The sequence below is a fragment of the Euprymna scolopes genome, chromosome 26 (assembly GCF_053919585.1).
Source record: "Euprymna scolopes isolate OS-2025 chromosome 26, ASM5391958v1, whole genome shotgun sequence".
In the NCBI taxonomy this organism is placed as follows: Eukaryota; Metazoa; Mollusca; class Cephalopoda; order Sepiida; family Sepiolidae; genus Euprymna; species Euprymna scolopes.
The window spans coordinates 1,822,066-1,846,075 of record NC_136507.1 but is presented as its reverse complement, the minus strand read 5'-3'; the positions used below and the strand labels follow the sequence as shown (position 1 = coordinate 1,846,075).

Here is a 24,010-nt window from a genome sequence, read left to right as displayed (position 1 = left end):
TCAAAAACCTTGATTCCAGTAAAGCAACTGGCCCTGGCGGTATTCCAATTATAGTACTCAACAAACTTCAACCAGAACTAGCACCCATACTTACAAAACTGTTTAAACGTTGTCTTAAGGAAAATTGCTTCCCATCACCCTGGAAAATCTCATCAGTATGCCCTGTATTTAAGAATTCAGGTGATGGCTCATCCCCCTCTCAGTACAGGCCAATAAGTCTCCTGTGCATCATGAGTAAGTTGCTGGAATCTGTATTAAATAGAGAAGTAATCAACCATCTCAGCAAAAATAACCTTCTTAGTGACATGCAATATGGTTTCCATTCTGCTAGATCTACAGCAGATGTGCTTACAGTTATATCTCATAGGATTAGCGAATCTCTCGACAGAGGCAACCTTTCTAAGACAATTACTTTTGACATATCAAAGGCCTTTGATAGGGTATGGCATAAAGGTTTACTTCACAAGATCTCCAGCTATGGTATAGCTGGAAATGTCTTCTCAATTATTAAATCATTTCTCTCTAATAGGTTCATAAGAGTAGTAGTTGAAGGGCAAAAATCAGCTCACACTGGAGTCCCTCAGGGGTCCATCCTGGGCCCAACTCTTTTCCTGATCTACATTAATGATCTTCCAAATCACATCCTTACATCATTCGTAGACATTTTTGCTGACGACACTACCATCTATGGTAGCACATCTAAGGCAGTAAACGACCAAGTTCTCTCCGATTCTCTCTCCTCTGATCTTGATCACGTTGTACAATGGGGAAAGAGGTGGCTGGTTACTTTTAATGCATCTAAAACCAAGCTTCTATCTTTACATCATAAACGTTCTGATCCCCATCTGGCATCAATTAAAATGAATGGCTCTCGTCTTGGGGAGGCCTCAAGTTTTGACAGGCTTCTGGGCTTGACCATTACTCCTGATCTTAAATGTAATACGTACATCAAATCTGTTGCCAAGGCTGCTGGAAAAATGGTGGGATCTTTCTATCGATCCAGTAGATATCTCACTGCTGATGCAATTCTCTATCTATATAAGAGCCAGATACGTCCAAGGATGGAATACTGTTGCCACATATGGGCAGGAGCTGCTAGAAATGACTTGTCCTGCCTTGATAGGGTTCAAAATAGACTTTGTGGCCTGGTGGGAGATGTTCTTTTCTCTTCACTGCAACCTCTATCTCACAGAAGAGATGTTGCGAGTTTGTCTCTGCTTTATCGTTATTTTCATGGAAAGTGTTCAACTGAGCTTAAATCTATGGTCCCCCCTCGCCAAACTCACAAGAAACACTAGACTAGCTGAAAACATTATCAATAATTTTCCCCACTCTTTATCTGTACCTAAACCTAAACATAGATTCCATGATCAAAGCTTCTTTCTTAGAACTGCACGCCTGTGGAATTGTCTTCCGTTTTCCTGCTTTCCAGCTATCTATAATATGGTTGTCTTCAAGTCCAACGTAAACAAGTTTCTGATGAGCCGTTCCATATAAGTTAACAAATTTACCGAACTTCCATTACTATCGATTACTATATTGTCCTTTTGACTACTGTACACTCTTTAACCCTTATCCTTGAGTGGCCTATCAGCCTTGATAAGTGGTGACGCCTATGTAAAAAAAAAAAAAAAAAAAATCAGGATAGTTGTAGTGCCATGCCATGCATGGAAAGAGACTCAGCTGCTATCTCTGGTGGGCTTTCACAAGACCACACTTTCTAGACAGGACACGGCTAACGGACCAATGTATGTGTGCATACTTGGCGTCAAAACAGGCCCACTTTGCTCAACATTCTTCCCCTAAACTGACATTAAACAAAAACGTAATGAAATGATAACCCAAACAAAAACCCTTGAGACTCGCTTTCACAAATATCAATGGGCTTGGAGGTAATCTAGATGATGTAGAGTCTTACCTTTTAGTAAACTCCCCGGATATCTAAGCATTAAGTGAAACATTCTTACACTCTTTAATCCCCTCTAACTACTTTAACATGACAGGATACACCCCTCTTTGCTGTAAGGACTTGGATAGATATATTCTCAGGCTTAGAGTCTATATTCGTAGCATCCTCCCTTAAACTAGAGAGAAAAATCTTTAATCGGATGACCAGGTTTTTATGTTCTTTCGACTAACATTTCATAACTGCGTTACTTATATTTCTCTACTGTTTTTCCTCAAGTTAGGATTGTATAGTATTATAGCAAGCCTCACTCACCCTCATGGTTCACTACAGATTGTGCAGCTGCTATTGCACAAAGGCAGCATGCATTCTGCCCGTTTGTACATCATAAGTCAAATACAAATAGGTAATAATTATATTACTAGAAATCATTGTAAAAGAGAAATAGTGACAGTCAAAAGAAAGCATGCTGAAATAATCAGGGAATGCATAGAATTACAAAAGATAGGAACTCCTGATTACTGAAAAATCTATAATAATGTTGTGAATAAATGACAATCGGTAATTGCTCCATTGAGCAACAACCATAAGGTTGCATGCACGGCAATGGAGAAAGCAAGACTGCTTGCCTCGCGATTTGCCTCCAACTCAGCCTTAGAGCAAACAAACAACTCCCTCCCAAATTTCCCTATGCGATGTGAAGCCACATTAGATGATGTAAAAATCACCCGTTCTCATGTCCGTGATATCATAAAAAAAACTTAGACACGCTTAAAGGCGTGTGGGCCTGATCTCATCCCTGCTATACTAATTAAGAAGTGCTTAACTGAGCTAACCTCCTAGCTCTACAATAAATACCTTGCTGAATCTTGCTTCCCTAATAGCTGGAAGATGGCCTCTGTGTACAGAAATTCTGGTGAAAGAACAGATCCTCTCAATTATCTTGTTTAGTCTCCTCCCACTCTTCACTAAAATCTTTGAGACCTTAATTAATCAAGCACTAGTTCACCACCTTGCAAAAGCAAGTATTTTCTCTGACAAACAATATGGATTCAGGCAATGTCATTCTACTGCATATATTTTAACATTCATCTGTAATGCATTTAACATGTACTGGATAAATCGTGCGAAGCTGTAGCCTTGATATATCCCAGGCCTTTGACAAAGTCTGGCACAAAGGGTTGCTAATGAAAATTAAATCGTACATTATAACTGGACGAATACTAAATATAATTAGATCCATCTTAGACAATAGAAGCATACAGGTTGTCATTGACGGATGTACATCCAAGCTGCATAACATTAATGCGGCAGTGCCTCAGAGGTCGATCCTTGGACCAGTATTATTCCTGATATTCATAAACGGCCTCCCTGATAATACTGTGCCCGAGATGGTTATATTTGCAGATAATATAACGCTTGCATGAGGGAAGAACAGATGTATACAAATCTAAGACAATGGCAGAATCGTGAGAAAATGACCTCCGAACCATTGTTGAATGGGGACGCAAATGGGTGGCAACATTTAATGCTATTAAAACTATGGTTCTCTCCTTTAATAATTACAAGAGGCCTCTCAAAATCTTCATGACAAATAACACCCTATCTGAGAATTCACCCTTCAAACTCCTCGGCGTAACATTTGCAGGCATAATGAACTGGAACAAATAAATAGAGGGCATTGCAAAGACTGCGTGTTCCTTCTATTGAGCTAGAAGACTACTCACACCTGAGAGTATCCTGTACCTCTACAAATCCATCATTCGTCCATGCATGGAGTATTGTTGCCACATCTAGGCTTGTGCATCTACCACCAGCCTCTCCCTCTTAGATAAGGTTTAAAAATAGTTGTCAATCTAATATATCCCACTTTATCAACTAAACTCCAGCCCTTGTCCCATCATCGCAATGTTTCATTTCTGTGTCTGTTTTACAAATATTTTAATGGAATGTGTTCTGATGAACTCGTTGCACTTGTACCCCCTCACCATACATATCCCAGATAAACCCACTTAGCAATAACTGTTGAGGTCCCTAGATGCCATAAAGCTTTCTATTCTAATAGTCTCTTCCCTCAAACAGCTAGACTTTGGAATTCCTTTCCTGATAACTGCTTTCCTGATATGCAGAAGTTTAAATGTAGCATAAACTAACATTTTGTTAATCTTTCCTAGTAGTGATATGTCTTGTTAGGGGTTTATGTAAGTAAAATAAATAAATACATAAAGCTGGTTGAGTGTATATGTGAGTATGTTTATCATACAAGTGAATGTTGACTGTAAAAAACGATATATGCATGAAAAGTAATTATAAAATGAAGGCTGAATAGGTGTGGGAGGCTGGTATAAGGATCTGCAGAATAGATTTCCACATAGGGGTCTAGGAGGTCAGAGTCGGGCTTTTACTATCCGACTCCGCAACCCTGATTTAAACTCGCCAAAAAAGGGCTGACAACAATATGATTTAGAAATTTGTTATACAAAAAGTCACAAGTCTTCTTTTTTTTTTTTTTTTTTTTTTTTTTTTCAAGCATTGAAAAACTTTCAACTTAAAAGACAAGTAAACAAGTAAGATATTTTCTAGGCAGAGGTCTTACTACAATTCCTTTCCTTATTGATTTTCTCTCAGAATTCTTTCATAGGCTTCTGCTATGGTAGATATATCAAGAACACTCCAAATCCTACCATCACTTGAAACTGGCATTACCTCAAAACCCCATTTGTAAACAAATGTTGATTCTACCTGTGCAATGTTATCTAACAAAGGCCATCGAAAAAATTCTTTTCTTTTTGCGATAAAAATTTTTATTACAGCACTAGATGCAGATATAACCTCAATGACTTGGTCAATGTAAAAGTTGGTGTCATAGTAGACAGCAACCCATTGTCCTTGATGCTCATAACTGAAGATATCCTGAGATGGTTCTTCATCACAACTGCAGGAGTTATCTGAATGTTCAGCAGATTCAATAAGGGACTTTTTTTTTGTTGCTTTGGAATGGAAATGAATTAATTGGATTTCTTAAATAGTCAGAGAAAGCAGTTTCCAGTTGAACTGTATTTCCACTGGTGTTGATTTTGACACCTAACACAACCTTTAGATATCTCAGTTCAAGTTTATCAAAAACACCTGATAGAACATGTAGGTCTCCGGGATACTTCTACAGTTTATCGCCAAAAATAGAGACGCCATTTTTTTTTTTTCGTGCACCTGTCATTAAAATCCAAGGAAGAAATCAGTATTTTAAACTATGACTGAAGCATGAAGTAAATAACAAAAAAATTAAATTAGATAATGATTTTTCGGTTTCATTTAAATTAATTTTTTGTTGACCCTTTAAAGTTGCTTTAATTAAAAAAAAAAAAAAAAAAAAAAAAGTTTCATTAAAATTATTTCTTTGTTAGGAAAAAAAAAATAAATAAAATAAAAACTATTTTATAAAAATCCAATGTTGCTTACATTACAAAATTGTTTTATTAAAATTATATTTTCCTATGCGAACTTTTCAATAAATGTTTTTACAATTATATTTTGATAAATTTTTATACAGTGAATGTTTTGGTTTTCAAATGGCATTTGCCCAGTTTAGACAATTATGAATATTTCATTTTCTGTTTTTAGTAAGAAAAATATATATACGCTTCATGATAAATTTTTGCGTTTTTATTAAATCCAAACAATATGTTCTTTCACTGTCTTTATTTACTTTTTTTCATAGTTCTTTTTGGAAGTAATTAATATCTAGTTTAATTTTTTTTATTTATTTCTAACTTTGGTCATAGTTTAAAATACTGATTTCTCCCTCAGATTTTAACGACATGCACGCGAAAAAAATGGCGTCTCCACATAAACACCTGATAGAACATGTAGGTCTCGAAAACGGTGATAAACGGAAACAAAAGAAAAAATAATTTTTAAAGTGAAATTAATTTTTTCATTTACTCGTGCTTATAACTTAATTATATTTTCAGTTATTTTTTAAGTAATGTACAATGTAATAAAAAAATAATTTAACAAAATCTTTAAATTTATTAGAAATGCCTGATAGAACATAAACAAAAAAATGCACATTTTTACATGAAATTAATTTTTTTTATTTACACATGACTTGTTGCACGTGATGTAGCTATATTTTAGCTAAATTTTGTTAATATTTTTTTTTTAAAGTAATGTAACGATACAGTCTAATAAAAATAATTTAATAAAATGTTAGATATACCACAAATGCCCGACAGAACTTAAGACAATTAAATAAGTAAAGAAAAAAGAGGCACATTTTTTAAAAGGAAAAATTTTTCCATCAGAGTCAGACGCAACTAAAAATGTGCTTTTGGTTTAAAATGTACTCAGTTTAATTTTTTTTAAAATAAATTAACAGAAGATAAAGCAAAGAAAAAAATCACGAATAAACCTAGAACCCCATCCTCCAACGGTAGACCCCTACTACCATGTCTCCTTCCTGACATCAGGGGTCTACGTTAAAACCCAATTACAGGAGGCGAAACCGGACATGTTCTTCCTAAGCGAAACTGGTATAGGGCCGACCACTTCCCTAGAAAAGTTCATGATTAAAGGATACTCTAACTTAACATCTAAATCTGACCCCCAAGATCGCCATGGGCATGGAATATGTGCCTACATTAAAGATGGCTTTCCGTGTGGTAGGGATATCTCCAGTGAAGACCCTAATTTACCTTATATGTACTTCCAGGTTGCACTTGCTTACACCACTGCATTTATATTTGCCCTCTATCACCCTCACAACAGCGGAGTTACTCTCTTTAAGAGCATGTCTGAGAAAATTGACCACATCATGTCTGCTCATCCTTCGGCTAATATCCACACTTGTGGTGACTTCAGTGTCCACAATGTGGAATGGCTGATCCACTCAAACAAGACAGATGATGATGAGGGGGGGGGGGGGGTCTGTCATGATTTCCCCATTGCCTATGACCTCACCCAGATTGTTCACGAACCCACCCGTGTGCCTGATACTTCCGGTCAGTACGCTAGCCTTCTAGACCTTTTTCTCACAACTTCCCCTGAGCTATGTTCAGGTTCCGTTCTGTCTCCTCTGGATTCTTCCAACCACTCGGTTGTATCAGTTAAGATAAAAACGAAATGTCTTTTTCTCACAACTTGCCCTGAACTATGTTCAGTTTCCGTTCTGTCTCCTCTTGGATCTTCCGACCACTCAGTTGTATCAATTAAGATAAAAATGAAATGTAATAAGTCCTCAGACGTACCTCTCCATCGTACAGTATATCGATACACTATGGCTGACTGGGATAGTTTCCGTACATTTATATCTGATCTAGCCCTGCATTCCATGTTTAAAAAGGATGATCGAATGGTTAATTGTAGGCATAGACCGATTCATACCATCCAAAATTATTTCAACAAAAACGTAACAGCCAGCCATGGTTCTTCCCAGAATGCTGCCATCGCGCACAGAAATCACTTTTTCCATAGCTACCAACGTAATAGATGCACTGTGACTAAAGCTGCTTTCAGGAACGCCAGCAACCACTGTAAAAGAGTAATAAAAAATGCAAGAGAGCTATATGCTCAGTCCGTTAAATCCAAAGTAGTTGAGCAGCGGCTTGGTTCCCACCAGTTCTGGCAAATAGCAAACAGGATCCTGAACAGAAGCGTGCGTTCTATCCCAACCATCATCAATGGACCTGAGGTCATCTCGTCAACATCAGATAAGGCCAAACTATTTGCCAAGAACTTTGCAGCTAATTCTACCCTATGCGACGAAGGCCATCAACGCCCTGTATTTCCTTCTATAACAGACAACACGCTATGCAACATACAAATATCTGTGCGTGAGGTCGCTAAGCTAATCAAGAACCTTGACTCCAGTAAAGCAACTGGCCCTGGTGGCATTCCAATTATAGTGCTGAAAAAGCTTCAACCAGAACTTGCCCCATACTTACAAAACTGTTTAAGCATTGCCTTTAGAAGTGCTTCCCAACACCCTTGAAAACCTCATCAGTATGCCCTGTATTTAAGAATTCAGGTGATATGTCGTCTCCCTCTCAGTACAGACCAATAAGTCTCCTGTGTGTCATGAGTAAGTTGCTGGAATCCATATTAAACAAGAATAAAAAAGCATTGGAAATGCAAAAGGATATAGGGATGGTATGCCAAAAAGTATACAAACAAGATAGCTATGAATGGCTAGGCATATGGAAATAGAATTGCATCCAAAGTATAGCCCTATAGCTTTTCTCCAATCTTCATTCCGTGCCATCATTACGGTTGTAAAAAGCTATAGGGCTATACTTTGGATGCAATTCTATTTCCATGTGCCTAGCCATTCATAGCTATCTTGTTTGTATACTTTTTGGCATACCATCCCTATATCCTTTTGCATTTCCAATGCTTTTTTATTCTTGTTATTAAGTCTACAGTCTTATTTTTAAACTTACATTCATGATAGTATTGTCTTTTTTAAGAGGCGGCTCATTGCCGCCTCCATTAGTAGCAGGTCGCTTCCTGCTGGCTTTTAGGTCTTTGGGTTTTGGGCCTTAGGTCTTTGGGTTTTGGGCCTTAGGAGTTCCCTCTTGGTCCTCCATCGGTTCTATATTACATAGAGAGTGCTACCGCCTCTCTGATAAAACAGTTAGAGTATTATAAAGTTCTAAAATGTTCATACCTTCACTATTAAATTTTTCTTGGTTCATTCTTTGGCGTTTTGGCAAAGATTTGGCAGTTTTTGATATTTATATTTATAATAGTTTGTGCATGAGGCAGCTTTTTTCCCCTTGGGATCCCTGTTATACCATGCTTTTGAGTCAGCACGTGAGGCAGCCTTCTTTTTTTCTGGTTCTTTGTTGTAAAGAGCACGTGAGGCAGCTTTTTTTCCCTCGGAATCCCTGTTATACCGTGCTTTTGAGTCAGCACGTGAGGCAGCCTTCTTTCTTTCTGGTTCTTTGTTATAAAGAGCACGTGAGGCAGCTTTTTTTCCCTCGGAATCCCTGTTATACCGTGCTTTTGAGTCAGCACGTGAGGCAGCCTTCTTTTTTTCTGGTTCTTTGTTATAAAGAGCACGTGAGGCAGCTTTTTTCCCCTCGGAATCCCTGTTATACCGTGCTTTTGAGTCAGCATGTGAGGCAGCCTTCTTTGCCTCAGGATTTGCATGGTACTTAATTTTTATTATTTCAGCATTTTTCTGATAGTATTCTTTTTGCTCAGATAATACCTTGACTTTGTTTTTTTCATAGTCTATATTTCTCTGAGCTTTTTTACTACGTGCTGACTTTGGCATTTTTTATTAAATGTAAGCATATAACACTTATGTGTATCTTACTATAATTATCACTTATCAATAGTGTAGTTGTTATCTTTATATGAAGTCCTAATCAGTGACAGTGTGAGGTTACTTGGTTAATTTATTGTAGTTTATTTTAGAAAACTTACTTGTTTTTATTAGTAGATTGTGTATAGTAGCCACAATATCTAGTTATTTTTGTGGCTAGGGCTTGGATCTTGATTCTTTTTGGTCAGCTTCCAGTGAGTTCTTAGAAGATGACTTTCTTGCAGTTTCTTTTGCGGTTAATTTGGCGTTTGGTGAGTTCTTAGAAGAACTGGTCTGATCTACTTTTCTTAGCGAGCGAAGAGATTCAGCTGCATTTAACAATGGTTGCTATAGTGTATTTTTGCGCATGCGTGAGAATTTCAAGTTTCCTCCTTATTTTTCAATAGTTTGACAGTAGTCATGTGTCTTTCTGCCAAGAGCGACAGACATCAGTGTTAGCCGTGATCGTCTAGAGGTTAGGACCCCACGTTGTGGCCGTGCTAACCTAGGTTCGAATCCTGGTCACAGCATTGACATTTTGTACATATTTTACAGTCCAAAATCTGAAGAATTATTTGTTTTTATAACATTGTTTTTTGACGTCGTACTTGCTGATAGGTTACTCTTATAACAATTTTGATCAACTGAGGTAAAGATTTCGTGGTTTCATTAACGCTGGTGGGTTACTGTTTAAAGAAAAAACCTTAACGTTCACCTCAAATATTCAGCGTCCAAGAAATATAGGCCACTGGCAAACTGGAACGTCTGTGAGCATCCGGTGTATTATTTGGAGCTGTCCCTTTTGAGAGAAGTTCCGTGTTCGAAGTGGTCTGTCTACATTGGGTATATAGTGTTTAAAACTTATTACACGTAATCTTATTTAATTAATGAGTTAGCTAAAAAGCGATGGGTCACTGCACTTCTCCGTGTAAAGAGCAGTCGATTGATGCTTGAACTGTTGTCAGAGACCGTTCGTACACCGAGATACATCGTCTCAAAAGAAAGAAGAAAGCAGAAGAAAGAACAATTGGCCATTTTTGTACCTTTTTTTTTTTTTTTTTTGCTCTGTTTTGACATTTTAACCGACGTTCTGACACTCGCTGGATTCGTAAGACGCTTCTCTGTAAGAATATGTACTTTTTGAAACTTATAAGTTGATTTTAGTTGAGATTTGGATAGTTTTGTAGGCGTATATAGGCGTGTACGGGCCATCCCTATATAGAGAGTGCTATCGCCTCTCTGATAAAGTAGTCAACCACCTCAGCAGAAATAACCTTCTTAGTAACATGCAATATGGTTTCCGTTCTGCCAAATCTACAGCAGATGTGCTAACAGTTATATCTCATAGGATTAGTGAATCTCTTGACAAAGGCTTCCTCTCTAGGGCAATTGCTCTTGATATATCAAAAGCCTTCGATAAGGTTTGGCATAAGGGCCTACTTCACAAGATCTCCAGCTATGGTATAACTGGAAATGTTTTCTCAATCATTAAATCATTTGTCTCTGATAGGCTCATAAGAGTAGTGGTTGATGAGCAGAAATCAGAGGCCGTCAGTATTAATGCTGGGGTCCATCCTGGGCCCAACTCTCTTCCTAATCTACATCAAAACACATACTTAAATCATTCGTTGACATCTATGCTGATGACAACACATCAAAGGCCGTAAATGACAAAGTTCTCTCTGATTCTTTCTCCTCTGATCTCGAGCACGTGGTACAATGGGGAAAGACGTGGCTGGTTATTTTTTAATGCATCTAAAACTAAGCTCCTATCTTTAGATCATCAATGCTCTGATCCCCATCTGGCATCAATTGAAATGGATGGTTCTCGACTAGTGGAAGCTCCATGTTTTGATAAGCTTCTGGAATTGACCTTTACTCCTGACCTGAAATGGAACACATACATCAAGTCTATTGCCAAGGTCGCTGGAAAAATGGTGGGATCCTTCTACCGCTCCAGAAGATATCTCACTGCTGATAATTCTCTATCTATATAAAAGCCAAGTACGTCCAAGGATGGAGTACTGTTGCCACATCTGGGCAGGAACTGCTAAAAACAGCCTATCCTGCCTTGACAGAGTACAAAATAGGCTTCATCGAGGATGCCCTTTTCTCTTCCCTTCATCCTCTCTCCCACAGAAGAGACGTTGCGAGCCTGTCTTTGTTTTATCAGTACTTCCATGGCAAGTGCTCGTCTGAGCTCCAATCCCTGCCCCCCCCCTCGCAATTCTTTCACAAAAAACACCTGTCTAACCACTGTCAAAAATTTTCCCCACTCTTTATCTGTGCCAAAACCAAAATGTAGATTCCATGAACAAAGCTTCTTTCTTAGAAGTGCACACCTGTGGAACTCTGTTCCATTTGCCTGTTTCCCACCTGACTACAACTTGGATGTCTTCAAGTTCAACATAAACAAATTCCTGATAAACCAAACCACCTTACTTAAAGTAAGACACATCATCAAATCTCAACATTAACGTACTGTACATGCAATAACCCTTATCCCTGAGTGGCTTCCGGGCCTTGATTAGTGGTGACCACTTTGTAAAAAAAAAAAAGTACCTGTAAGTTTGAAAGAAGATATAGAAAATAAACAACTGACATTTTTTAAATTGTAAATTTTCATTTCTTTTATTGACGCACTAAAAATATTATTTTAAACAATAACTTTCTATAATTTTTAAATAAACAAAAACAAACTCACTTAAGAACTTTGATATATACATAGTGAAACAAGTTGTTTATGTTTTCGTTCGGTCGTGCGGCTTGTTTGTGCTGACAGTTGATTTTCATGATGATACTTCGTACTTTGGTCACTTGGCAGTAAGTTGTAAATCTGTGTAGGTACACTCACTTTTATTAGTGGTGCTCCTTGATTTATTAATGTAGTAATGACGCCAACAGATTATTAAAGAGGAAAAAAAACGGTGTCATTTTCGGAATTTTTTCAATTGAATTTCTTTCATATTTCTTTCACTGAAGTTTTCAAGTTGGATGTTTTTGTGAAGAATAACTTAAAACCCTTTTTTAAGCTCACAATATTGATAAGTGACCTTTATTTTTTAAAATGGTACTATTTTTTTTTATATGTAGAAACTCACAATATTGCGCACACCAAATTTGAAAAACACCAACATTTTTTTCTGTGTTAAAAAAAAAAAAAAATAAAGTGGCGTTCACCAAAATTAGTGATATAACTTGAAGTAGCCTGGGGAAAAGGAGCTATTAAAGACACAAAAAAAAATTATATATCTATAAAGTAAAATTTTTATTTAAATCAAAACTATGAAAATAACCAAAAAAAAATAAACAAGATAGCAAATAATATTTGATATTTCTGCACAATATATGCTGCACTTATATGAAGGGCTGTATTTGTTAGAGGCCAAACTTGAAATCTTGGGTAGAAAATTACTTTTAATAAAATCACACTGAATTGCAGTTGATATTTTATTTTTTCATCTAAGAACTTAGGTTTTATACAAAACTTGTCACTTTTAGAATTGATATGTTTTCATTTGGATTATAATGTGTTTATGATAGTTTATATTCTGTCCTATCAACAATGTTTACTTCTATTGTGTAACTAGTCTTTTGATTAAATTGCTTTATAAATAATTCATTTTATTTTTATAGTTAAAAAAATGAAACCTTTCATTTTTTTTCTTTAAGATTTTTTTTTATTGAAGGTATTGTTTGATTAATAAAATCTAATGCTTTAGTTTTTAAAATTTTGAAAAATATTGTATTTCCTTGACTCAAATTTACAGAACTTGATTTTTCGTTATTTACAAAATGTAAGTATCAAGCAATTTTAAGTATGTTTTCTGTATTTTTAAACTACTTTGATAACTTTAAATGTAAAAATCTGTTGTCAATTGAGGGTTTTACCTCAACTTAAAATGTTAGCACAGTTTTCCTTTTTGTTTTCTGTTTTTTTTTTTTATCTAAGTGTTTATCTGAAATACAGGATTTTAAACATTCAATATAATGAAAACTGAAACTATAAAAATAAAGAATCCTTATCTATATAAATTTTAATGACATTCTGAAGAAATAACCAACAAATGGTCATTGACATTTAGGTAATTTTGCTACAAATTTATTTTTTAAATATAACTAAAGGAAAGATGAGAAGAACCAACTTAGCTTTTCACATACAATTTAGAAACAGATCACATGGACCCATTCTAAATATTTATTCCAGAAAATTTAGAAACAGATCACATGGACCCATTCTAAATATTTATTCCAGAAAATTTAGAAACAGATCACATGGACCCATTCTAAATATTTATTCCAGAAAATTTAGAAACAGATCACATGGACCCATTCTAAATATTTATTCCAGAAAATTTAGAAACAGATCACATGGACCCATTCTAAATATTTATTCCAGAAAATTTAGAAACAGATCACATGGACCCATTCTAAATATTTATTCCAGAAAATTTAGAAACAGATCACATGGACCCATTCTAAATATTTATTCCAGAAAATTTAGAAACAGATCACATGGACCCATTCTAAATATTTATTCCAGAAAATTTAGAAACAGATCACATGGACCCATTCTAAATATTTATTCCAGAAAATTTAGAAACAGATCACATGGACCCATTCTAAATATTTATTCCAGAAAATTTAGAAACAGATCACATGGACCCATTCTAAATATTTATTCCAGAAAATAGAACAAATATTGTGAAACAAAATTATTTGCTATTAAAATCAAAACAATTTAGAAACAGATCACATGGACCCATTCTAAATATTTATTCCAGAAAATAGAACAAATATTGTGAAACAAAATTATTTGCTATTAAAATCAAAACAATTTAGAAACAGATCACATGGACCCATTCTAAATATTTATTCCAGAAAATAGAACAAATATTGTGAAACAAAATTATTTGCTATTAAAATCAAAACATTTTTTTTAAATTAAAAAAAAAAAAAAATAGTTGATTAATAAAATTTTCTTTTTCAAAACCAATATGCAGACGTTATGACTAATCTCACATATACATGAGTAGTATATAAAAAACCTGATTGTGCTATGTTAAATTACTGTGTTTTACATTTGTACACAGCTTTGGATTTATTTGTCTTGATAGCCATCACAAGAAAGTTAAAAATTTCCTGAACAACTTTGTATCACTTTTATATCATCTTACAAAGTTATGCTGCTACTTTATCTAGAATCCTTATTCCAATTGTTAGTATTTATGCATCCCTGGAACCAGACGTAACTCTGCATTCACCGAAACATGACATCAACAGCTGGATAATAATGAGCATTGACGATGAAAACAGTAAAATTTCAAATGTAGAAACATCAACAGAAAAACAAAAGCAAACCCCTACTGTAATTTTTATAAACTGTGAGAAGAAAGTTTTTTGTGACAAATAAATAATTTTTAAGCAAAATGGGTTTTTTTCCAATAAAGTGTTGGCAGTTTTTTGGTGGAGTATAGTTTTCAAGTATTTTTTATAAAACAACAAAAGAGGGTGGGTTGTTTTTTTTTTGTTGTTTTTTTTTTTTTGTCAATTCGACTGGGAGTAGTTGGAATCTTTTGTTTTTCCACTGTCAGGAAAATTTCTTTCGGAAAATGTTTATAATATGGAGATAAACAGATCACTACCAAATTTTTACCTCCACATAAACTCTAAAAGATAGGTGTCCAAAAGCTCCTGCCTGGTTCCGCATTCTTGTTTCTACTTCCACATTTGCTCCACGATCCGTAGCTGTCTGCATTTCAGGATCTATAAAGATTTTTATTTGTTGCCATCAGAAACGCCCACAGGTATATCAATTTGATGTGCCCAGGAGATTTTCAGCTGTGATTTTTGCAAAGAAGATTCCAGTCTGGATTGCTGTCCACCATCGACATTTAACATTGTCACATCTCCAACCATAGCTGTCTGTTATGCTCCCTCTTTTTGCTAGGATGCACTCGTGGCCACAGGTTGCATATTTTATTGATTTTGCCATTAGTTTCCTCTGTCGACAAAAATCTATTACAGCATCCCGTGTCTGGAGCTGTTGTAGCAAAATTCATTTTTTATTTAGATCTTCTCTACTCTTCCTGACTTGTAAAAAATGGTGGATTATTTTTTCCTCTTCCAATTGGTATCCAAATCCTTGTCTGCTGCTCAGGCGTGCACATGCGTGTAGTTAAAACTCAGCATGTGGCATTGTGATTGGCTGATCGCCATGTTACGTCGGACAGCAGCTAAACCGGAGCTATTGATGTTGTGTCTTGGGAAAAGCTGAGCCGAATGCTGCGTTACGTCTGGTTCAGAGAATGCATAAGTACCCAACTTTTAGCAAAATCCATTACATCATTTTGGTTTAAGCCTAAAGAGTTTTAAGAATTTGAAAATCAGGGAATTTTATTCAATTGGTGTCTAATGACTATATCAAATTTTATACACATCTAAAATATTCAACATTTCCAATGGAAGTTTATCCATGTTGTAGCGCTTTAAAATACTAAAAAATACTGAAATTTGGGAATTATTTATTAAACTTTTACAAATCCATATTTGAGGTACCTGAAGTTTCATAGTGCTTCCATCTCCTCTTTGCTTAAAACTAAATATAGTTTACATTACTCACCCTTAACCTATCAGCTGTATTTTAAAGTTAATAAGTTTAGGAATAAATCCTCTCTCTCTATCTCATATATATATATATATATATATATATATATATATATATGATGGAAATAGTATTCCAACAAAATAGAGAAAATAAAAAGGAACAAACCATATTATGTGTTCATCAACGTTTCGTCTTTATTTCGAGACTTCCTCTGGATGAATGAGATTAAGTAAATAAAAAATATCAGTACAAAATATTTGAAAATGTTTCACGTGCACAGTGTGACACAGTTCTATTTCAGAGAAACGGAAAAAAGACGTTGGAAATTCAAAAAGGAGGGGGAGGGCTGACGCTGTTAAAGAGAAGAAATTTTAGTGACGTCATATAGTCGTTAATGTAATTTTAAAACTATGAACGCAAGTTAATATTCTTATTGGGAAAAAGATATATCTGTTGAAATTCAAATATACGTTTGTAACAGAAATAAAATGAGTGTTTTTTATGTAATTTATTGATTGAGATTATGTGTTAATTATTACAGGAGGTGTTTGAATGGTATATATATATATATATAGAGAGAGAGAGAGAAATATTCAGCCTACATGACTTTTTCTTTTATAAATTGTCAGAATTGTGCATGTTTTAGTGCCTATGGCTTTTATTTAGATAATGAATGTAAACTGGAAAAACAATTAAACACAGAAAAAATAAACAGGAGATTTGACCAGTTTCATTCAAATTGAACATCTTCAGAAAATGTTCATTAATCCAAATGAAACTGGTAACATTTCCAGTTTACTTCCTCCTGTGTTATTTTTCCAGTCTCTTTCATATGTTCTGTTTCTGCAATTTCTCATTTTTATAATACATTGTGTATTTTGTCCTCGGATCATAAATAAAATTTTCCCTTTACAAGATTGACTTTGAATTTAACTCTTTACTTTTTAATTAAGTATTTTATTTTTATGTTTTCAAAGACATTAAATTAATTTAAATATTTTACAGCGATCTCGAATTCAAGTCTGGTTGTATGAACAGGTAAACTTAAGAATTGAAGGATGTATTGTGGTAAGTTTGTTTTTCAAAATTCAAAGATTCCAGCACTTTTGATACATAATACACTTATAAGACCGCATCAGATTCATGTTTTATTTCTTGAAAGCATGAATTGTATTAATGCTGGAGTCCCTCAGGGATCCATACTGGGCCCAACTCTCTTCTTGATCTACATCAATGATCTCCCAAAACACATACTAAAATCTTACGTTGACATCTATGCTGATGACACGACCATCTATGGCAACACATCAAAGGCCGTAAATGATGTTCACTCTGATTCTCTCTCCTCTGATCTTGAGCACGTGGTACAGTGGGGAAAGAGGTGGCTGGTTACCTTTAATGCATCTATGACCAAGCTCCTATCTCTACATCATAAACGCTCTGATCCCCATCTGGCATCAATTGAAATGGATGGCTCTCGGCTAAGGGAGGCCCCAGGATTTGATAAGCTCCTGGGTTTGACCTTTACACCTGATCTTAAATGGAACACATACATCAAGTCTGTGGCCAAGGTCGCTGGGAAAATGGTGGGATCCTTCTACCGCTCCAGAAGATATCTCACTAATGATGCAATTCTCTATCTATATAAAAGCCAAGTATGTCCAAAGATGGAGTACTGCTGCCACATCTGGGCGGGAGTTGCAAAAAAAAGCCTATCCTGTCTTGACGGAGTACAAAATAGACTCCGTGGCTTGGTGGGGGATGCCCTTTTCTCTACCCTGCAACCTCTTTCCCACAGAAGAGACGTAGCGAGCCTGTCATTGTTCTATCGTTACTTCCATGGCAGGTGCTTGTCTGAGCTCCATTTTCTGGTCCCCCCTCGCCAATCTTTCTCAAAAAACACCCGACTAGCTGAAACCACTGTGAAAAATTTCCCCCACTCTTTATCTGTGCCTAAATCAAAACGTAGATACCATGAACAAAGCTTCTGTTCCGCTTGCCTGTTTCCCTCCCGACTTCAACCTAGATGTCTTCAAGTCCAACACAAACAAATTCCTGATGAACCCCCCCCCCCCCAGACAAATTCTCATTTTCTTCTGATCTGAACTCTTTCACTACCAGAATATTTTTTCTTTTACTAAGCAAAAAAAAAAAAATGTTTACAAGGAAATCGTCTAGGTATTTTTTCTTCTGCAACATGAAGTACTTTTCTGTAACATTTGTTATGGCTGAGGTCAAGGTTATGAGTATTGGTTAGTGGGAGGTGGTACTTCCTGCTTTGTTGGTATGTTGATGATGATCTGCTATGGAGTGGAGGCATAACACCTCATTGGTTTATCTGACAATCTGCTTTGACATTAGTTCCTCTTCTTTGGTTAGATCACACTTCATTTTCTCTCCTGTTTGGTTGACAAGATCTCAAATTGCAGTTAGCCTATTTTTATATACTAATTTTTATCTAATAAATTATACTATTGTGATAGAATGATTAAATTTGGAACAAAATTTGGTTAAATAGACAATTGTATCTCTTCATTGAAATAAATAAAATGCACAATTAACAATCATATAAAAGAAGTTGATATGATAAAAGGAAGACATTTTAAATAAAAAGTAATTCATCTTTTTTCTTTACTTCAGGGATTTGATGAGTACATGAATTTGTGTTTAGATGATGCTGAAGAGGTCTATATGAAAACAAAGGTTCGAAAACCACTTGGTAAGATTTTTTTAAATAAAGGATTTTTTTTTTACTTTTCATTTAAATTTTCTTCAAATTGTTTACTCCATTAAAACCTACTTATATACTTAGTAACATAGCAATAATTTCTGGAAAAATGTATTTCTATAAAGTTAAATTTATAGATGAACAATGTTTTTTGTTTTTTTTTTTTTCTGTTCCAATTTTCATGAAATGTTCGTTAAAATAACTTCAGTTGACTTTATTCTTTTCATACATCTTTTTTTCTAAAAGGACTGAATATCAATGTAAAATTTGATTTTAGTGTCCGAACTTTTAGCTTACTCATTTCTCATCAAAAACAATTTCTTCAATTATCTATTTGTGACCTATTTGCATTATGCTTCAGTCTGACAGCTGTTTCTTATAAAACATACTCTTCCTTAAACCTACCCCAAATGATCCAAGAAAGAGTATTTCCCCCTGGATTTATAGTTAGTCATAGGATTAAGAAAGTTTCAAAAAAGCTCATCTTTATTTATATTTCCTGGTTTTCATAATATTGATTCTGAGAACAATTATTTTTACCTTCCTTTAAATCATTGTTGTATTCCCCTCATTCCTGCTGGGCTGCTGATCCTGCCAGTTTATATATATATAAAGACACGTGCGTTTTTGTATGGGGGAGGGGGGTCTCAAGAGGGTTACTATTTTTTAGAACTTTTTATATACTTCCTAGATTATAATATGTACGATTTGCGAACGGACATTTATTTTGATTGACTTTTATAAAATTCATGCTATTCCGTCTTTTTGCGTGTTTGTTCGTCCACAAGTAACAAGGTACTATTATGCCAGTAGTCACCCTTTTAATTTTGAAAAGGCGTATGGGTTTGTTGCCACAGATAATAGTAACTGTCAATGGGAGGAGGGTAAGAGCCCTTGTTAATACCATCTGTGCAACTACACATCACTACAATTGTCACTGACTCTTGAAATGGAGCCAGCAATATTAGAGCAGTAGATGGCAAAGGGGTGAAGCATTGTGGAGAGACTAATACTAAGATTGTGATAAGGTAAATATCACTATGACTCAGAATGATTGCACTGATAGACCCATCACGGGAGTCAACGTGATCTTGGGCTTGGAATTTATAAACCGGCTGGGAGGAGCTACAATTGCTAAGAGTCATGTGAAGTTCAGTGATCAGTACATAACTAGAATAGCAAGAAATGTGATCAATAGCAATGCTATCTAACCAACAAAACTTAGGTCATGTCAGATTGAGGTTGAAGACTTTCAAACCTATTTTTATGGTGACAAGTAGAGTGGCAATAGACCACAGGGCCATCTGATCTGTGTTAAAAAACTGGGTTAATTGCTACAAAAGCAACTGCAGTTTTAGAAAGAAGTTAGGAGGTGGATCAAAGGAATTCTAATATCATGGCCAGGAAAGGTTCAAGCAATTCTGCCACTTAATGGCAGTGGTTCAACCTACCAAGAAGAAAGTCAGGCCAATATTGGACTTTCGGAAGTTAAACAAATATGTTGCATGTCACACCAAAGATGGAATTGATATATGTGAAGAAGTTATGAAAGAGTGGACGAGAATAGAAAAAGGAACCAAAATCGTTGACAGTCTACCTTCAAGTTCATGTGGACAAGAAGTTATGGCAGTACCAATTGGTCAAATATAAAGACCAGGTTTATTGTTTGACCAGATTGGGATTTGAATAATTTCGTACCAAAAATTATGACAGCAGTGCTTAAGACCATGTTGACCAAAGATTGGGATTTGAATAATTTCGTACCAAAAATTATGACAGCAGTGCTTAAGACCATGTTGACCAAAGATAATGCAGTGACAAGAGCCACATGCTCGATGGATGAGACAGAGACGACTATGAAAAAGGTGAAAGATCATGTCAACACGTGACCATCAGAGTTGTTAGTAAATGGAACAGCAGGAAAGTTTTAGACGAGGAAATGAGATTTCTGAAGTCAAGAATGGCTTAACCAAGCAAGAACTTTTATCAGTATGCAGGAGATTGATTGGCCAACTGTACTGACATGCAGAAGTTCAAGTGTAATGTGAACAGACATCTAACCGCTCAACTCCCTACATCGTACCCCTGCAACTTATGTCCCCGATAGTAACCCCCTACATCAAAGTGGTACTGTCTTGTTTGGGGTGAAAATGGAATAATAATAAAAAAAAAAAAAAAAAAAAAAAAAAAGATATGGCTTTGGTGTGCAGTCGGGTTGAAGATCTGAAGAACCTGCATAATGTAACACGACACAGTTTACACAGGACAACATGTAGGGATCCAACACGTAGACTCCATCACAAGAAAAAGCTGAACTCACTTTTTCCTGTTAAAAACATTTCTGGGTACTTTCCCACATAAAATGTTATCCTTTCTAACGTGAATGTTATCTCAATCTGTGCACACATTCTTTTTATATCTTTTTCTTCTTCACTGTGATGTCGCTTTGCACATGGCTCGATTATTTGCATACAGCCGCCATCCGCACTCTGTCACATTTTGGAAAGGAAAGAACTTTATCTGGCAAGGAAAATGAATCCCTATGGCAAAATGGACAATGTGCTGGAGGTGGTGGAACAATATAGGGAGTGTTAATCCATTGATCCTGCACTGTCCAAGCACAAAAAAAAAAACTGCATCTAACAAAATAGGTCATTGATATCACGTATTACCAACATGAACTGTATTTATGACTCACTGTGGACCTGAGAAAGTGTAAAATGGTGAAAAGTTAATGTGAAAACAGCAGAAGAAGAGGTAACAAAAGCTGCTGAAGAGGTATTCATAGAAAGGGGGCATGTGGATTACAAGCAAAATGTCTTTCCGCTTAGAAGCCTTTAGAGTGCTGTGTGAGAAGTTGGACATTAAGCAACATTTTAGATCTTCAAACTATTCAAGTGACTATGGAATCCTAGAGAGGCTTCAAACCATAAAAGCTGTGGCAGCAAGAAGCCAAATTTTGGCCCAGGAAGCAGTATTTTGATATAACATGGCACCAAAAACTTGATAAGATGAAACCTCAGTGCCATATCAACCTGTTGGCAACATCTACTGGCCGCAATCGAAAGAACGGAACAGGTGCAAGTGAAGGTCACGGTGAGTGAAACTGGCCAATCCTCACTGTAAAACCTGCTGACAAAGAAAGAGGGACAGTAACTGAAGTACTCTCCAAGAACAAAATTGCAGTTGGAGTGCTGCTTCACATCTTAGACATACGGAGAGTTTCCTTACCAGCAGAAGAGAAAGTTGAAATCCCTCAAGAAGAACCCTTATGACGGCTTGCATAATGGAATATGATACCAACTATTGATCTTAAAAATCAAGGGGGGAAATCATTTTTATACATTTGTTAATATATAAAAAATTTTGTCCACCTCTGAACCATTTTTAAGATCCTTTTAAAATATTGAACGAGATTTTGTTAAAGATAAATATAGTTAAAAAAATTTCCATAATTATGACTGAATATTGTTACATTGCTCAGATAGCAATTACAAAGGCGATCAAAGAAATGAAAACATGGAAATTCAAATATTTCTCATTTTTTTTGAGTACTTTATATGTTAGTAACGTGTTATCACTTCTCATGTGTGTGTCCTGCTTCTGTGCCTTGCACATTATTTTTTATTGATTATTAGAGAAATCTGAGAAATTAAGGAACCCAAGAAATTTCTGATCCTCATAAGTATTATGTAAATTGCATGAAATATTGTTTTTTTAATCATATATAGAATAGTCTATGCGACAGTTCTGTTAATATAATTTTAGAATAAAATAGGAAATATCAATATTATAAATAATACTACTTTAGTAGTATTGACCATAAAATGTTTTAGATAAGCAGACTTCAAAAGGGTTCTAAAATAATCATACAAATCAAAGAACTTAGTCCTCAAATTATCATTTTGTTTGAGATGCATTAATAAGTCATGATATATTTAAAATTTTGAGCAAAAAGAGTAATAAAACAGCACATGTATAAGGTTTGCCATAAAGTCTAAGTGAATTGGTTCATTAAATGACAATTTTCATAACATTTTTAAGACCAAAATTCTTAAAAATTAAATAGATGTAAATTACCAAAAATAACTTTTAAAAAATCATTTAAAACTATTACAAAATTAAATCAATCACATTTTAGTTTATTCGTAAAGTAAATATTTCTTTAGTTAAAAAAAAAAAAGGAATGCATTACTTTATCCCTTCAAAATTGAAAAGGAATTTAGAAACCTTTAAACTGTTGAATAGAAAGTTATTTCTGGTTTTAAAACTGTTAGCAATATCTATATATTAAGATTGAAATATTTCATTAACAAAATTAATTATAGCTTTATAACAATTTGGTCCAGTTGATAACCTAATGATCCAGCAAAACTGTAATGATTAAATTTTGAAACTTTTTTCTTTAAATTTATCTAATAAATTAGTATGTGTGCATAGGTAGATCAACTACTGATCTCTTGAGATTTTTTAATCGCTTCCACTATCTGTTTTATTAATGAGCATGTGAATAAGTGTTTCAGAAATCTATCAGATAATCTGTAATTTATAGAAAGAAAAAAAAATTGTTCACCTTTAAGCCATGTCTGATAAAATTAAATGAAAGCAGCGTTTTAACAACTGACCTTGCAGTTTAGATGAATTATTTGTATAACAATTTTCAACTGAATTGATTAAATTTTCTCAGATTTCTGACAATTTAGTTTTTCATCTTATCTGATGGAATTTCCTTCAATGCAACAAAAGGAGACAAAATATTGCTATTCTTTGTGTAATCAATTTTTGTTATTACTACATATAAAGTTAAACCTTTTTAATTTTTCCACAGATATAACAAGACATATCTGTTTCTAGCATTTTATATAACTATTTATTATTTATATTTGTTTATCAAAAGCGTTTTTTTTTTGTTGTTTTTTTATGGTTGTCAAATGCTAACTTTTAAGATTTTTGAACAAAACATTTTTGTTTCAAATCTATTAAGATATTTTAAATTTCTTTCAGGTCGAATACTTTTAAAAGGAGAAAACATCACTTTATTACAACAAGTGGAACAAAAATAAGATGATTTGCACAATCTCACCGAGCAAAAGACTCAAATTATTTCACTTTTATCTACTTTAGAAGTAGCCCTAAAATTTCATACTGTGTCATTTTCAATTTAATAAATTGTATTTTCACTTTTTTATTCTTTGGTGTGCTTAAATCTGAAAAAGTTGTAAATACTCAACAGAAAAATGCTTACAGAACCTCATTTGTTCACAATCTTCAACTTTTGAAAGAAACCTGGATATGCAGCTAAAAAAGTCTACAGTGAAAGTGAATCATCTGATGAAATATGCAGAAGTTTGAGGCACCAAATTGGGTCTGCCCTTTCCCAAAATCTATAACAGATGAGAAGCCAAACAAGTGGTGATCAAAAATGGAGTTAAGATCTATACCTGTCGAGTAATGCATGGTTCA

The 24,010-nt window shown here is 34.8% G+C and overlaps 1 protein-coding gene across 1 annotated transcript in view; it reads left to right on the top strand.

Annotated features, from left to right (window-relative positions):
- The window catches only part of LOC145247887 (small nuclear ribonucleoprotein E-like), a 46,755-nt gene extending 23,024 nt beyond the window's left edge, over positions 1–23,731 (top strand). Inside the window, exons 2-5 of the mRNA XM_080109497.1 lie at positions 12,983–13,009; positions 16,825–16,887; positions 18,460–18,538; positions 23,552–23,731. Coding sequence (XP_079965623.1) covers positions 12,983–13,009; positions 16,825–16,887; positions 18,460–18,538; positions 23,552–23,610 — 228 coding nt within the window. The 3' untranslated portion in view covers positions 23,611–23,731. The remainder of the gene's footprint in view (positions 1–12,982; positions 13,010–16,824; positions 16,888–18,459; positions 18,539–23,551) is intronic.
- Positions 23,732–24,010: the final 279 nt, after the last annotated feature.